Source organism: Cyprinus carpio, chromosome A19 (genome assembly GCF_018340385.1).
Source record: "Cyprinus carpio isolate SPL01 chromosome A19, ASM1834038v1, whole genome shotgun sequence".
Classification (NCBI taxonomy): Eukaryota; Metazoa; Chordata; class Actinopteri; order Cypriniformes; family Cyprinidae; genus Cyprinus; species Cyprinus carpio.
Window position 1 is genome coordinate 10,131,041 of NC_056590.1, and position 17,786 is coordinate 10,148,826.

Below are 17,786 nucleotides of genomic sequence, written 5' to 3' on the forward strand. Positions count from 1 at the left end.
TATTCAGCAGATTTCTGCAGAATTGAAATGCTCATTACATATTCATTTATTATATTTTGACCAATTTGATCATACTTTCACCTGCCAATGAGTTGCCAGCTGAATTGCCAGCTCCATTTATAACATTTTCCAACCCCAAAGTTGGTACGTTTTGTAAAATGCAATAAAATCAAGAATCTGTGATTCTCAATGTAAAATTGCAAAGAGTTTAGGTCTTTGACCAATACATAATATTGTTAAAGGATTGATGGAATCCTTAGAAATCTCAGTCTGTGTAGGGCAAGGCAGGAAACCTCAGGTGAGTGTGCATGACCTTTGAGAACCTCACATGGGTTATATAGCCACATGGGTTCAGGAGGACTTCAGAAAACCGCTGTCACTTAACACCGTCTGCTGCTGCATCAATGCAAATGCAACTTGACTCTCTGTTCCTCTAGGAGAAACCTAAACATCAGTTCTATGAAGTGATGCTGTGGTATTCTCTGGGACAGAGCTCATCTCAGATAGTCAAAAAGACAGTGGAAATGTGTGCTGTGGTCAGATGAGTCCACATTTCAAATGGGAAAAATGGACGTTGAGTTCTCAGTTCCAAAGACCAAAGGGAGCATCCACACTTTCCTCAATGACGGATGCAAAAGCAAACATTTGTCATGGTATATGGGTGCAGCAGAGCAAACGGCATGGGTGACTGGCATATGTGCGAAAGTACCATTGACATGGAGGCATATAATGGAATTGTACAGAGACATATAATGCCATCAAGATGATGTCTTTCATGGGAAGTGTATGATTATTAGATCAAGACAATGCCAGGTCTCATTCTACAAGTGTGGTTTGTAGACACAGTGAATGTGCTAGATCAGTCCAGATCTGTCTCCTATTGAACATGTATGACCGGTCATGAAAAGGAGAATCAGACAACAATGATCACAGACTGCTGAGCATCTGAAGTCTTGTATCATGCAAGATTGGACAAAAATATTGCTTGCAAAACTGTAACAATTATTATCCTCAGTTCCCAAATAATTAAAAGGAAAGGAAATGTGACAGTTGTAAACATGCCTCTGTCCCAACTTTTTTTGGAGTGTTGCAGCCATCAAAATCAAAATTTGTTTATATTTACAAAACACTAAGTTGGCCAGTGAAAACATTGTATTTTTTTTCTTTGTACTTTACTCAATGAAATAAGGGTAAAGAGAATTAAAAATATAATCCTGATTTATGGCATTTTACAAAACTTTTCTGGAATTGGGGTTGTACCTTCCCTAAGGATGCACAATATCGATTATCAGCTGATATGAAAGGTTCATCATTATCAGTCACTCTCATTTCTGCCTATTTTTGCATTTAGATTGCCTCTGCTATCATCTATCACTCACTTCAGGGCATAAACACAGTTGTAATAATATCAAAATGAATATCCATTTTTCAAACAGTACATTATCATGCTGTAAAGCTTAGCATTACTTTAATGACTAATTTGTAGATTTTTATTTCTTATTTATTTAGACAAAACAGAATACTTAATATCAAAAATGTATTGGTTATTGAGCATGACATAAAAATAATTTATTAGTATCAAACAGAATTTTTATAAGATATAAAGTGACAGTCAATATTAAATAGTTAATTTAAATTTAAATCTAGCCTTTAAAACTTATTTTAAGAATTTCTATATTGGTACATCCCTAATTTTGTCATGTAAAATACCATGCATTTTAACATCTATTCCACCGAGTTCTGCTGAATTTTCTTCAAAGCCATTGGAAAAAATGTAAAAAACTCTGCATCTGATTCTGGTCTGTGTGATTTTCTTCATTCCTAATATATTCTGAACAGAGAGGAACATCAATTAAAATGCCTGAGAATTTATTTTAGGAATGCATGATGTAAACATACAGAATTGAATAACAAACATATGAAACCTGTAGCCTGGAGACAATCACTGTTAAAACAAAAAAAATATCCAATAGAGAAAGTCACAGAACACTTCCACCAAGGGATTCGGCTCTCAAACAGCTCCAAGAAGAGCATTATTTCTGTACATTCAGGCTAAAAGCCCATAAAAAAATCTTTAAAAACCCAATTTTTTATAAAATATACATGCAAGATACACACACGACCAATCGAGAGAGAGCATGTCCTTTTTGCATTAGTTCAAAGATTTACAGAAAAACGTCTTTGTGTGCCAGATGTGCAGGCTTGCAGCCAATGGCTTTTCTGCTCTCCCAATAAAATCTGACACAGTTTTTAGCGATCAGCCATTTAATTACATCCTCATCCTCACATTGTTTCCTCGTATTCTGGCTCAGGATAAGAATCCGAGTCTGAATCCATTTGCGGTTGTAGTCTGGATTCATCAGTAGAGAGACGAATGGGATTTATATCCCCGCCACTCTTGAAAGTGTTCAGCGCATTATCCATCATCCTACGATCTTCGAATCCTAAACTTCCCTGCGATATGAGCGGCGAGCGAGGCCTTGGGAGGTTAAAAGTGGTGTTTGGGTTTAGGAAAGGCTGAAATGCATCTCCTTCTCCTCTGTCCAGCGAATATTCAGCAGACAAATCCGTAGCTGCTGGGATGGAGTCTGTGGGGCCTTTGAACGGACGGTACCCATCCACCTGATGTCCATTGCTCCAGGCACCACTGTCAACCTCTGCAGGCTGAAGATTTCCGTACATGGTGGAGTCGTCAATAGAGGCATAGACGTGGGACTCATTTTCTGCTCTGGATTTTGGGAAGCCGGCATTACCTGGGAGGACAGGTTTCCCTCGGGGTATAAAGATGGAGGATCTGTTGGCCTTTGGTTTGTTTTTCTTCTAAAAGAGAAGAAAATTGTTTCAAAATGTTATTTATTCCTAAAATGACACAATCAGGAGTGAACTTTAAGTTCAAGGCTACATGTTTTAATTCTAGATTTATGTTTGTCAGTGGAAAAGTTCTGAATATCTGCAAAATTATTCATAATATATCAAGAAGCAATGGCAAAATTCTCAAACTTAATTCAGCTTTGCTCAGAATAGCATACTACTACACTACTTACTATTATTACAGTACATAGTATCTATAAATTTTTTTTAATGCATTTAATACTTAGATATCCAGTACATCTGCCAGAACATCTCTTTCAACTCACTATTTCATCTGATTGCCAAAAGTTATCTCTATTTGCACAAAATCAGATGAAAAAAAGCAAAAGAACTGTAATTATTGCCAGGAATGTACTGAATCAAACATGGCACACAGTAATGTCATTTGACAATGTTTAAAACAGTGTTATTTTAGAATCATTTATACACTATTTTACTTTTCTCTTAAATATTTTTAATTTTTCCCCCTTTTTGAATTTAATTAGGTTACTGTTTTAGTAACTTTTGTCATTTTTATATATATTTTATATATATATTGCTTTTATACATTTTTATACCATTTTTAGTTATTTTAATATTCAAGTTAAACTAATTAATAATCAGAAATGTTGCCTTGGCAACTAGATAAAAATTTAGATTAGGTTTTTCCTAATTATATTTCAAGCAATGACATTTTTCAATGGTTTTAGTTACCAATAATAACAGGTTTGCATATGCAACAGTATAAAATATGCAAATTAATTTCATAGAGGAAAAAAAAAAGTATTAGTAAAAATCACTATTTTCCATTCTGAACATTGCAATAACTATCTGACTTATGATTTTATTTAGCAATCTAACTGTGCCATCTGTGTGCATGATGCAGTTTACATTTTAATTTAAATATGTATTTTATTTTATTGTTATTTTATTGCCTGATTTAGGGGTGCCTCTACTTGGAACAGCCACAATTATCCATTTGTTGCAGAATTTTTTTTTTATGCCCAACATTATTCAGGATGAAAAAGTTTAACAACAACTACCAAAGAAAATTCAGACTTACTTTCGAATGACGCACACAACTATAAGTGCGATGATTACCAACAACAGCAGCACCCCGACCACAGCCAAGATAATGCCCAGGAACTTCTCTGTACAGAGAGAAAAACAGTAGGGATGATTATCTTTTATTGTAATACTTGTAACACAACAATGCAGACTGTGATCAATGAACAAACACAAAAAATTAAGACAAAATTTGAAATGAAAGCCTTTTGCTTACTGGTTTCCTTTTGCAGACTGATCTTTGAGAGCACAGCGAAGTGGCCGCTCTTGGGCTCGCAGTTGGACATGTTCAGGTAGAAGCTCTGCTGCTGGATGACGGGGCTGGTGTAGCTCTGATCTTCTCTCCAGGACTGCGTTTGGCCTTGCGAGTCCAGTGGTCCGACTGTGACCTCGGTGTGACCAGAGTCACATGTGGGGTTGACAATATTGGAGAACAGCAGCTCAGCCTCGTACTCCTGGGGAATGTAGATGATCCATGAGGCGGACGAGGAAGAATTCATGCCGTTGGGCCAGTTTGGTGTCGCAAGGTACATGGGTCCCGAAATGAGAGGAGATACAGTGTAGATTACATTTTCTGTGAAGAAAACAGAAAGCTACTGCAATGAAACTGTCAGCTCTGAGCTGGGTGAAAATTTTGTTCTTTGTTCTTAACTTTCTGTTCATCAAAATCATCTTGAAAAATGTAAAACGTCTCATGGTTTTAACAAAAATGGTTAGCACCATAACGGTTTTCAACATTGATAATAAGAAAAGTTTTCTGAAGGATCGTGTGACACTGAAGACTGGAGTAATGATGCTGGAAATTCAGCTTTGCATCAGATAAATAAATTTCATCTTAAAATATATTCAAATAGAAAACCAGTATTTTAAACTGTAATAATATTGTAATAATACTGTAATAATATTGTACAATTTTACTGTTTTTACTGTATTTTTAATCAAATAAATGTAGCATTGGTGAGCATAAGAGACTTTCAAAAATTAAAATAAATAAATAAATCATAATTATTCTAAACTTTTGACTAGTAGTATACTTACCAGTGATCTCTGGACTAGTGCCGACTTTTAAGAAAGGTTCTTTCTCCTGGCTCAGGTCTTTTATATTGTTAGGTGTTACAGTAATGGAAACATTCCCTTTGATTTGGATTTTCTGGACCACGCCTTCAGCTGCAGAGCAAAACAGGCCAATGTTGGAGCCCTCAGTCTCAGAGATGACCAGAGAGACTCTCTCATTACACTGCTTGTCTGGTACAGACTGGTGCAGGTTTCCTTTCGGAGACATGAGATCCACGGTGCCTTGATCCGGCACACGGAGCAGCCAGGTGAACTGATGGAGGGGGACAGGAAGACTAGGGTTCAGAGCGGGAATGGTGAGGGGCGTCCCACTGACATCACGGGCAGACACACTCGAACAGTCTATAATTAAATGGAGGAAAGGGAAGAAAGATGAACAAATCAAAATAACGTGGTGAATGAATCTTAAAATTGTTCTGTCAAGATTGTTATTTAGCGACTATAAAAATCACATCTGCAACAGCGTCAAAGGCTGCCGTGCACGAACACTGTCATATGTTACTGGACAAATGGATTTGTTCTGTAAAGTATTATTCATCCATAGTTTGGTTTTTGAAATTGTCAGTTTGGGGAGTTTTGAATCCATATCTAGCCAATAAATAAATAAATTAATAAATAAAAAGTCCTAGGTACACTTTCCCCCAAAAAAGTCCTGTAATGAACAGTGCAAAATTCAGAAGAACTAGCTCCTTTTCCATTCTTGAGTTCAGTTTGAATTTATCTGGCCACACTCCACAGGAAGTTGAATTGGAATGAGAAAAAAGGAATTTACTGAATTGTGATTCATTTAGGTCTTTTCAGTCAGAACAGGAAGTGCAGTGTGGGAAATTACTGCTGACTAAACTAAAACCATAAAATCATTTTTATTACTTGAAATAAAATAAAAGTTTAACTGAAATAAAACTATAAAAAACTTTATTTATTAAAAAAAAAAAATTCAGTTAGCTGCCAAAACAGCATTTCTAATTTCTAGTTGAAGTGCTAAAATAACTAAAACTAAAATATAAAACAAAAAAATAAAAACTATATAGACATATTTTTTAAAAAATGTTAAAAAACTTTAAAATGAAAATGAAATTAAAAATACAGATTAAAAATATTTGTTAAAACTATAATAGTATATTAACTACATTAAAATAACACTGGTGACCTCCTACTTATGTCTTCAAAAGTGAATTTATGAAATATGATCAAATATATAAACTAAAACACTTTGAAACTTCATCTAACTTCAAGGCTTTTGTATATATATATATATATATATATATATATATATATATATATATATATATATATATATATATAGTATATAGCAGTTATTTATATATATATATATTGTTTATAGGAGCTTTATGCATTTCATTTTCAATCTCTTAGAAAAGAGAAGTCTGTCTGATTTTACTGGTCTTGTGAGTCAAAACCAGATTAAACAAGTATTTTTCCATGTCTAAAGGATTTCTTTTTCATTATGTTATAGTTACCTATGACTTTGGTGGCTGTCAGCTGCAGATCCTGCACGGGGCAGTCGAGGAAGGACAGGTCAGCTTTGGTGCCAGCAGGAACCACTATTTTCTCCTGTATCACAGAGTTCAAGCTCATTTCACAGTACGACTCTGGGTTTTTATTTTCTATTTGCAGGCTCAATCCCTCCTCATTCCGGAGATCCACAGTGCAAAGATCTGAATGAAATAGGAAGATGGACAGCCTGTTATGTATCAGCAACTCAGAAGCATGACATGTTCAAGGTACCAAACTGAGCGTAAAAAGGCCCCAAACTCAAAAACATTTCAGACACAAAACCAAATCTAAATGATTAATTTCTCCTTACATGGAGTCCCAGTCCTAAACACCTCCACGTTGAAGTTCAAAGAAAGGCCAGGAACATTTGCCCCTTTCTTTGCATCACAATTGGTCAGAGTCAGGCTGAAATCTCCCTGTTTATTAGCCGGCTGAATGTCAGTTGGGGCCTTTGTGAATGAAGTCTTGTCTCCCAGTGCATAATCGCACATAACAGTTTTCTTTTGGCATACTGGTGGAGTGTAATGTTGAAAGTAAACAGTAAAATTGTGCATAGGCTTGACAGCAAAGTTCCACTTAATGTTTTCTTCATTGTAGTAGCCTGTGGCGTAATTTGGTGTGAAGAAATCAGCAGATGATGATCCTCTGGGCAGCTTGACGTCCACCTCAACTAGTGCTGGAGATGCAAAGAACGAGAAATAAAATTAGATAAGAAACTAAACACTTATTGTTGCAAACAACTACTTCTAACCTGTTGCTGCTGGTCCCATGGACACCTTGAAGTTAGATGGGTTCAGGTCTGTACCTTTGGGAACCTCCAGAGTCACTCGACCTTTATACAAGACCTGGATACGGCTGATGGTACCGTTCCGACAGAACGAGCCAATGCTGACTGGTCCTGCACGCTGGTATGTAATGATGGTGTAGGTGTGTTTATCTGGACAGGATTCTGAAGTCTTGATCTGTCTCATTCCTGGAGATGGGAAGTCCAGTTGAAACATTCTGCCTGACTGAACCTTCAGATCCCAGGTGAAGGCTCTGCTGAACTCCAGGAATCGTGTCGAATCCGGATGCACTGCAATGCTGCTACAGCCTGTTGTTGTGCAATCTGTGTAGAGATTTAAGTGTTTTAAAAGGTGATTTGTATCAAATGGATAGTTCAGGCTCTGCATGTTGTTACTCACCGATTTGTTGGTTGATCTCCACAGTAAAGATGTCCCCCGGCTGAGAGCAGTTGAAAGTCACATTAGTGGGCTGAGGTTCAGTAAGTCTGAGTTCGAAGTTACAGGTCTGAGAAGGACCTTCATCCTTACACACACTACAGTCCAGACCCTGTCCTGCCTTCTTGCTGAAGATTATGTTGGTACCAGAGTCAGGAGTCACCTCTATTTTATGACACTCTGCAAAAAAAAAAAAGGGAATAAATAAATAAATAAAAAACAGAATTAATTAACTGATAAAAATAAAAGAATAATAATGCATATATTTTTATATAATTATTTGAATGCATAATAATGCATTAAATTCATTATTTTATATTTATGATTTAACTACAATGGAGTTCAAAATTAGAGAACAATTTATGAACACTTTATGAACACTTTATGAACTTTATGAACACTTTTTTTTCTTCATTTGTCATCTTCATTATTCAAAATTTAAAGGAACTTAAGTTGTGGCTATACCATGCTAATAAAACAGTGTTTTAGAAAAAAACCAAGGCACTTCAACAAAAACCCTTTATTTTGTGGAAAACACAGTGACCAAAATTCAGTGATCAAAAAGAACAGCAATGATTGTGGCATGAAGAAAGATTACAACTCAAATTTCTGAAGGTTACAGCAGTCAAAAATTATTAGGAAGTGTAGAGGCCCCTGCTTTGAATGACTTCAGCACATCTGTGGCCACAGGACATCACTAGTCTCTCACACTGTTCTGGTGTGATCTCAGTCCACTCTTCTTTCAGAGTTCGGGGATTGTAGTGGGTTTCTTAGCCATAACTTTGTCACCAAGGATTTTCCAGATATTTTCAGTTGGGTTTAGATCGAGACTCTGGGCTGGCCATTTCATTATTTTAATGTTTTCACCTTCAAGGAACTGCTTTACCCATGTCGCTGTGTGACAGGGAGGCATTGTCTTGCATGAAAATAGCTGGCTGATTGGGTGATAAACACAGGGAAGAAACCGTATTTTGCCGCAGGAGGTTCTGATAAACATTTGCATTCGATTTGAACCAGTTCTCCTCTTTCCATACAACATGCGAGCAATTCCAGCTGCAGTGCTGAACCCATTCCCCATTCAGAGTCTCCGCATGATCCTGTCCTCTTGTGAAATTGTCTTTTGTGGACAACCAGCCTTTTTGGGGGACTTGAATGAGTTAGTGACATTGTAAAGATGCAATATTCTAGAAATCACATATTTGGAATGACCAACTTCTCTTGCAGTGGCTGAAAGGGTCATCCCTTTTCCCTTCATCTGGACAATCTGCTGTCGAAAAGTTTCAATAACTTTAGAACGGCTCACCATCTTGCAAAGTCAGTGAAAACTGGAAAGTTAGGCTGCCAGTTAAATAGGGTTTGTCAGAATATTATCACCAGGTGCCAGATTAACACCAATTACTGAGAGTTATCTGAAAGTGTTCTTTAATTTTGATCAGAGTTCTTTTTCAAATGTCTCATTTAGGTCTTTTATACTGTGCTTCAGAATAGAAATTTTGTTATTAATAAATTCGCTATATTATAATACATGCTTAATATAATTAAAATGTTATTTAAATGCATTAAATATATATTAAGTATAAAAAAGCTACAACAATTTAAATTAAAAATTAAATCTAAAAATATATATATATATATATATATATATATATATAAAATTTTTTTTTTTTTTTTTTTTTTTTTTTTCTTTGCTATTGCCTTAAAAGGACCTTCAGTTTATTTTCTTGTTGTTTTTTTCTCTCTTTCTCATTTAGATTGACTTTTTGTTTATTGGATTCAAATTATTTTTGCTTTTTATGAATAGGCCTTTATTTGGACTTATTCTGTTAGAAAAATTATGCAATAAAATTTACAATCAAGCATTTAACTCTGTTCTTGGACTCAGACTTGCCCTATGAAACAATCGATACAGAGCCCAATGTACAGCTTGTATGAAGCAGAGAGCTGTAACCCACATGAAACAAACACAAAGAACTGGTTCACACAAGGTAAAAGCTGGAACAGGAAACATCCACACATTACACTACACATGGCAAGCATTCTGGGATCCTCCCTGATTACATAAAAAATAAAAAAAATAAAAAAAGAGCACCATAATAACTGTAAGAATTGCTGACATAGCAGAAGGTTTGGCGCATGACAGAATGTAAATATGCGTCATAGTACCTATTAGAAATTAGACTTAAAAAGTGTTGGTTGTTCCACTCAAAAAAACAGCTTGTTGGCCAAACTTAAAATTATGCCACATATTTCCACACAGTTGAACTGATTTATTAGAATATAAATTAGGTTAATTGCCCTGATGAGTAAAATTCATGCTAATTTAATGAGATCACACCAATTGAATTTAACATATTCTGTGAATGTTCCCTGAACATAATTCACTCTTGTTGATCCAACCAGTGCTGTTGCTGTTGTGTGAGTTGACTGCATTTTCATGAGAATGGAAAGACCTATTAGAGTTTAAGTGTTTAATGTTTAGTTATATTTTAACATTTTAAAGAGTTTATAGAATATAAAATGTTTTATTGTTTTTGTTTTGGTTGCCGTTGTGGTGAAGGGGGGAGCCGATTCATTTTATTTATTCTTATAAGAACTAATAGCCAACATAACACTTGCTCACAATCAAAGGATAACTTTTGTAGCATACAAGTAATGATCAAGTAAATGTGTTCTCATCACTGGCATCAGCAGAGTTACAGCTTATCAAGAACAACATCATTTTAGCTCATGCACCCATAGCCGAACCACAAAGTCTACACTCCAGCATGATGGTAACCTCAGAAATCAACATAAACTCTTTTAAATGACAAATGAAACTGAACAACAAAGTTTAAAAGGTCTTTCCCTTTACTAAAAAAACACATTAGACAGCAGTTAATTTTAATATTTACTCTCCTGATCTATCCTTATGCAAAGCATGCTGGGAACTAAAAATCCACTGCCCATGCAACGTAAATGATTCATGTAGCCCCAACACAAATGGTTTAAGTTAACTTAACATTTTACAAATGTAATTTAATTGAATGTAATACAATTGAGTAAAAATGACAACTGAGTAAAAAACTAAAGATTTGTGTTGTATCAGCTTATGTAAACTGATCAAACTAAAATAATTTTGAGTACTTTGTTCAAACAGTGGTCAAATGCATCAAGATCTCTAACCTTACTTGATCACAAGACACTCACAAGTTTAGACATGTAACCACGCAGAAGAGAAACATCGGCACTGTCTCATGTTATCCCATAAGAATGGCTACAACATCCGCATATATTTACTCATGTTTGTGACGACAACAATCAGCGAACACACACCTCTGTCTCCAGCCTCTAGCCTGAACCAGGTCAAACTAAATCCAGCAATCCAGACCATCAGTTAACATCATGTGAAGCAAACAAAGCTTGTGAGCAAGTAATATAATGCTAAATTTCTCTAAATCTGTTCATTTTTTGAGCAAATGCGGAAACTATTCCTTTAACCAAGTTGCTTGTCTAACTTAACTGTTAAAGTTCTGATGAAAATTTTCAGGTTTAGTCATCTGTGTGGCACAGAATAAACACAACTTCATCATGATCTGACACTTTTAATCAAATAAAATGCACAATATGTTTAAGAAACAGTTCAGAAAAAGGCTAAATCTGTTACCTAAACTTTCAAATAACCCATTAAACTAGACACTCCAGAATGCTCCGGAATTTCTCATTTCATGAAATGTGTAATTCTCTCCTATATCTGCACAGGAACAATGAACAAATCACACTCTTGGCTCATTTTAATCATTTAAAATCCCAGCTTTGACCGTCAATACATCAGCAACATTTTGAAGGTCACTTTTAAAGCTGTGAAAATGGAAGTCCATTGTCCCTAAAGCTGAAATGTCAATAGAAAAGCAAACGCTGTCATTCTCAGACAATGCATTTCACTATAGAGAAAACAGTGAAAGTCTTCTGTTTTTCCCTCCTTGCCCAAGAGCATGTTACAGTAAACCGCCCTCCATTTGTACAGTAACAGATTGTTAGTCAATAATTAACAAGTTGTTTTTCACAGCATCTGTCAGAAATGCAAATGACAGTGCTCACTTTTATACTAGGCCACGAGGGAGGCCAGATTCAGATCTGTTGGGAAGAACTATATAAATATTACTCATTTATATGCATTATTATAAACAACTTGTTATAAATATCCATCATGCATTTCCCTGGTTCAGTTAAATTAAATGTCTCGATATAAAAACGCAATATACTTTAAAAGCTTAAAAAGTGATCAGGTATAATGATTTGACAGTTTGAGATACTGGGAGAGTTTGTTGTTTTAATGTCAAATATATATACACGTATTTTATAGATTTCAATTGCTCGGAACATTAAACCTTCATAAACGATTAATAAATGAAAAATGTCAGTAGCGAATATGTTTAAAAAAAAAAGTGTTTGGGGTGGTGCTACTTTGTAGACTCACCTGAGATTTTCTGAATCTGCAGTAAAACCAATCCAATCAACACTGGAAACACACACGAGCCCATCATTCTCCTTCAGAGGTTCCTGAACTTTCCGAAATAATATGTGTGTGTTTTAAAACTCGTTGTTTGATTTAAATCCTTGGCTCGTGCATGGTGGATTGAGTTTGTCTGACGGCACAGGCGCTTCCTGATTCTGATACCTGTTGTGCTCGTAGAAGGGCGTGTGCGCGCGCAAGCTACCTGTCCAAACTTGCTTTCAGGATCTGGAAAAAAATGCGAGTGCATTATTCAAAAAACAGTTTAAGCTAAACTAAAATCTTAAGCGAAGAGATTATGATAGCTCTAAAAGACTTAACTTTAAAATTACGCACAAATCAGGAAATAATAGATTAACAATTTGTTCAGTTTTTCAGACACAAAATCCAGTCGATTTAACGTCTGTGATAGTTCACGTTTACAAGATAAACTAACATGATTTTTGTTTTCCTCTGTCAAGATTGAATCAGCCCTGCATGAGGACAACACGTAATATTCATGAGCAAAGAGGCCCTCTATTGGAAGGTTATCGAGAGAACGTCATCACAACTAATTAATATGCATGAGGCATTCCTTCATTGTGGTAGGATGTGTAATTTCGCTCAGATGTAGTTTAGGTGTTTATGAACAGAAGTTGTCGTTTGACTGTCGTTAAACCAAACTTTAAGTAAGGTTGCATTATTTAAAAAATAATTGTTTAACTGTTTTAAACTCCCTTTTGTTTTGTGTTGTCTTAAAACGTGTTTTTTTTTCTGAAAAGATTATAATTATGTGTCTGCACAATATCATTTTTTACAAATGCTGTTATATTTATTAATAATAAATGCATAACAATTATTATTAATAATGAAATAAATTGTATTGTGTTAATATCTCCAGAAAAATATGTGTAAAATAAATTTGACCTAATAGTTATGCAAATGTTTTTCACTATTGTGCTTTCAAATAATGAGTCCACACTTGCCTGCAGACAACAGCATTCCAATTATTTCAAAACAGCCCGGAGGCACACAGCACTTTAATAAGGCAAAAGTCACCAAACACGAAACAGATATAATCCATCCAACAGGTATCACAAGAGACAACACTTTCATAATATTTCTTGTTATGTTTTCCCATTTCTGATTTCATACATCGCCATTTACATAGCATTAAAACTATGTGACTACGGGAAATTAATTATTGAAATGCATTTCTTTTAAATAGTGTGTAGAATGTCATCTATGATTGATCATCAAAGCATTCAAACAGAAAACCGTCCCATTAATGGGCTAATGTCTCAAAAATGAGCCCTGTGGTTACAGATTTTGAGGAGCCTTTAAATGACAGTTTCTCACACATTAAAATCTTTTCTACAAGCAAAACACTCAGCGCCATTATGTCATTTTCCAAAAGGAAGACATGTTTCAAATAATTAATTCACAATCTGTTTTGCACCATAGACAAAACTGCATTCAGTAGCCAGCACTCAATCAATCAGCAGAAACCTGTGGGAATGAGAAATACGACTTCAGGCAGGGGATGTTGTGATGCAGATTTTCTGGCCTGATTGAAAACAGAGACAAATTGCAAATAACAACATACTGGGTAAGTGTTATTGCACATTTTGTATATTTAATATAATCATTATTAATTAAGTCACATCAGTATATGTGCATCCTGGAGTTTGAACCCAGTGGAAATATTTTAATGTTATTTTTCCATCTAAATTGAAATCAGTCTTTTGTTGATGTTGTTGTTGTTGTCTCAAAAGAGTTTGATTTTGCCTTAAAAGCTGTATTTTTGTGCTTGTAGCTTTGCAAAATGTGTCTTTAGTTTTAAGATAAATCTAATAAAGTAATGATAATACTAATAATATATATAGTAGTATATATATATAGTTGAGACTTATACATATTCAATTGTTGAAATAATTTAGCAAAATGTGTCGTAAGAGTATACATACATACATATATTATTTATTTATTTTACTTGCAGTTACTGCAGTAACTCATGTGAACTAGACTGATGTAATCAGGCCCATGTAATATCTCAGCAGGTCCATGATACACAGCTGTTAGTGATATATACTGTATATATCACAGTGTCTCCTCTCTCTCTCTCTCTCTCACACACACACACACACACGTTATAACACTGATCAGGCCTGCCAAGCCATGGGACAAGTGTACCATGACAGCTGCTTCACCTGCTATGTCTGCGGTAAGACTACAGATCATATATCAGTTCAGATGCATTGAAATATTAGAAAGAGCTGAAGACATGAGAATATACACACAAAACACATCAGTGCAACATGGCACAGTGCTTTTTTTATATTACATTGTGTATGTGTACACTTTACATATTACAGTCCCTAAAATGGCATGGTAATGATAAAAACAAGTGAGAGGAAAAAATGTACATTTCAATGCTTTTGCATTCCCCCGCTTTTGCGTTCCTCCAAGAAACTTCCTAGTAAAGAATGCGAATGTTTCTTGGGGAACACAAAGCTTTTGCGAGTGAATGCAAAGTTTATCAGTTTATCATCTCAATAGATTTGCAAAAAAATGCAAATGTTTTGTGAGTGAAAGCAACATTTTTTGGAGGCAAAATTTCTTGCATTAATGCAATAGTTTAGTAAGAGAATCTCCGATTTTTCCCTAGCCATAGGTAGTGCTTCACAACATGCACTTTTTACAACATGTCAATAAGTGAATCAATCAAGTGGATCTTTTCTCGTCGCATTGACGCAGACCAGAAACTGTAAGGAAAGCCGTTTTATGACTTTTCTGGACAGGTGTTGTGTGAGAAGGATTATTTGGTCTGTGGTCTCGTCTTGTTTGTTAATTATTTCTTAAATTAAATTTAGAAGATTGGGCTTTTAATGCTTCCTTGTTTTGTAGTATTCCAGCGTCAAGCACTTTGCAGAGGTCTGCACATCCTGCGGATTTTTAATCACAGATATGGTCAGCTTGAAAACCATTCTGAGTGTGTTTTAATGGATAGAAAGACTGTTGTTTAATGTTTCCTACCACATGATCCATAAGTACTAAGATGACCTCTGACCCCTTTAGGTGCTCCAGGATTTGGGAAAGTCCTTCCATCCCGACTGTTTCCGATGTGTCATCTGTAATGAGACTCTGGAGGGACAGCAATTCAGTGTAGACACACAAAACAAGATATACTGTGTGAAAGATTACCACAAAAACACACTCACATGGATACTTTCAGACTGAACAGACAATGTACACTCAGTGAATATATAATCTAGTTATTAATTAATGGCAGATTAGATTAAAAGTACCCCAACATGTGAACATTCTTCCATTATCTCAATCATTCAGTGCATTTTCTATTTTCTTGTATAGGTTTCTAGCACATACCTGTGCTATATGTGAACAGCTCATCCTGCCCAATAAGGTTCTACAGTTTTTATTATTATTATTAGTTTAAAGACAGCATGTGTAGTTTGTTTATGTCTGCAGGGTTCAAATGAGATTGTTGAGAGAGAGAGTGATGAGAGTGATGTCCAAGGGAAAAAGCTACCACGTGGCCTGTTATGAAGGAAAAAGCAATATTTAATCACAGTTTATTTAAATACCATATACTATACCAAAGTGGCATTATATATATATATATATATATATATATATATATATATATATATATATATATATATATATATATATATATATATATATATATTATTATATATATATATATATATATATATATATATATATATATATATATATATACTTTTTTTTTTTTCTTACATGTTGTATTAAAAGGTGACTGGGAAAACTTCCACTAGAGGGAACTCTCTACCACAAGCCAAACGTACATCTTCAGAGACTGGCCTCTTATGTAATTGACCGCTGTACACTGAATAGAACCATTAAAGCAGATTATGGTTTGGGGTTTTGTCATTGTAACAATAAATACAGATCATTCTGAACATCTAAACATTTTGTAAAAAAAACAGGTCTCTAGACTATGACCTGTGTGCTGACAAAGGAGTTTGGCTCAATTATGCTCACATTCATAGAAAACTAAATGTGAAAATGAATATATATTATAAAAAAAAAAATAATTCAGTTCCAGTGGTGGCATATTTAGCCTACTGGTTTTGGCCTTCATAGGCAAGCATTGTTTATCCGGTTTTCAAAGCTCTTCAAGATTAATCTTGATTAATCTAAGGAATAGTCCAGTTTTATGAAAATTGACTCACCCTCAACCATACAAGACATAGATGAGTTTGTTTCTTCATCAGAACAGATTTGGAGAAATGTAGCATTACATCATTTGCCCACCAATGGATCCTCTGCAGTGAATGGGTGCCGTCAGAATGATAGTCCAAACAGCTGATGAAAACATCACAATGATCCACAAGTAATCCACACAACTCCAGTCCATTAATTCACGTCTTGTAAAGTAAAAAGCTGCATGTTTGTAAGAAACAAATCCATCATGAACACATCTTAACCTTAAACCTTTACTTCCATAATCCATAATAACTCTTCCTCCAATGAAAAAGTTCATCCCATTGTCCTCTCACGTCAAAAAAATGGATTTCTTACAAACGCGCAGCTTACAAACAACTTTAATTTTTGTGTGCATAATTACTTTTAAGGTGTGGTCACATTAGTGGAATTTCATCCAAAATTTTGTGGACAAAAAAGGTTAATTGTCCATAATCAATACAAGAATGCATGAAGCACTGCTCACACAGAAGTCACTTTCAAACCAAGCAGCTTTCTTTTGGTCAATGAGATGAGTTTGCAAGGATTCCTAATAAAAATGGATTTTGCATGTGGAATTTTGATGAGCAACGGTAAATGTGACCATATTTAAAGGTGAATTTTTGACAGAATTGTTTATTGTCAATATTGCAGCGATGCACAAAGCACCACTCACACAAAGGTCACCTTCAAGCCAAACAACTTTCTTTTGGTCAATGTGATGAATTCAAGAGAGCATCTGGAGCCTGATGTGAAATCTACATATACAAAATTCTCAATTGCATGGATTCCTACTGAAATTGGATTTAGCATGCAAAATTTGGCTGAGCATCAATAAATGTGACTGCACCTTTACTTTGTGTCTCTCTCCTTCATGCATACACACACAAAACCACCAGAACACCATTATTACATAGATTTTATTGTGATTAATACATTGATACATAATCTGTCAGGGATCTTCAAGAGGAGTAATATTTCATTGGGCTTCCACACGGGCATCAAACACTGGAAGACCAGGAATGTGCAGTTGGCCACAGAAGGGCGTCCGAGTCCTTCTGCTCCATGATCCCACAGCATACAGAGAGCCTCAGACCTTCACAGCAAGACGCCTGCTCTGACAACAGACGCACACAGTCTGGTCAAATGTTTGGGCATGTTTTCAGCTGGCCACAATGGGAAACTGCTTAAACTTCAAGTCAAAATACTGCTAAAAGAGCCAATCAATTTTCACAGTTTTTCCAACAACTTGTGTGTTGTAAATACTGCAGTAACAGGCGTTGTCATGATCGCTGACAGCAGTCATCCTTAAGCCCTGGAGACTGGCTCTAGTTGCACTAGTC

General features: G+C 35.3%; 1 protein-coding gene across 2 annotated transcripts; it reads right to left on the reverse strand.

Annotated features, from left to right (window-relative positions):
• Positions 1-1,852: 1,852 nt before the first annotated feature.
• LOC109111974 (CUB domain-containing protein 1-like) lies at positions 1,853-12,680 on the reverse strand. 2 transcript variants are annotated; one of them, XM_042776314.1, is made up of 10 exons: positions 12,541-12,680; positions 12,184-12,447; positions 7,692-7,907; positions 7,259-7,615; positions 6,818-7,183; positions 6,471-6,668; positions 4,954-5,331; positions 4,133-4,489; positions 3,914-4,001; positions 1,853-2,820 (listed from the first exon to the last, which is right to left on the reverse strand). In XM_042776314.1, exons 2-10 carry the CDS (start codon positions 12,248-12,250, stop codon positions 2,508-2,510), a joined length of 2,340 nt encoding a protein of 779 aa, XP_042632248.1. In that variant the 5' UTR covers positions 12,251-12,447; positions 12,541-12,680; the 3' UTR covers positions 1,853-2,507. The 2 variants fall into 2 exon arrangements, with proteins under 2 accessions (XP_042632248.1, XP_042632249.1); XM_042776315.1 differs by having other exon boundaries at positions 12,556-12,636.
• Between the last annotated feature and the right edge of the window lie 5,106 nt (positions 12,681-17,786).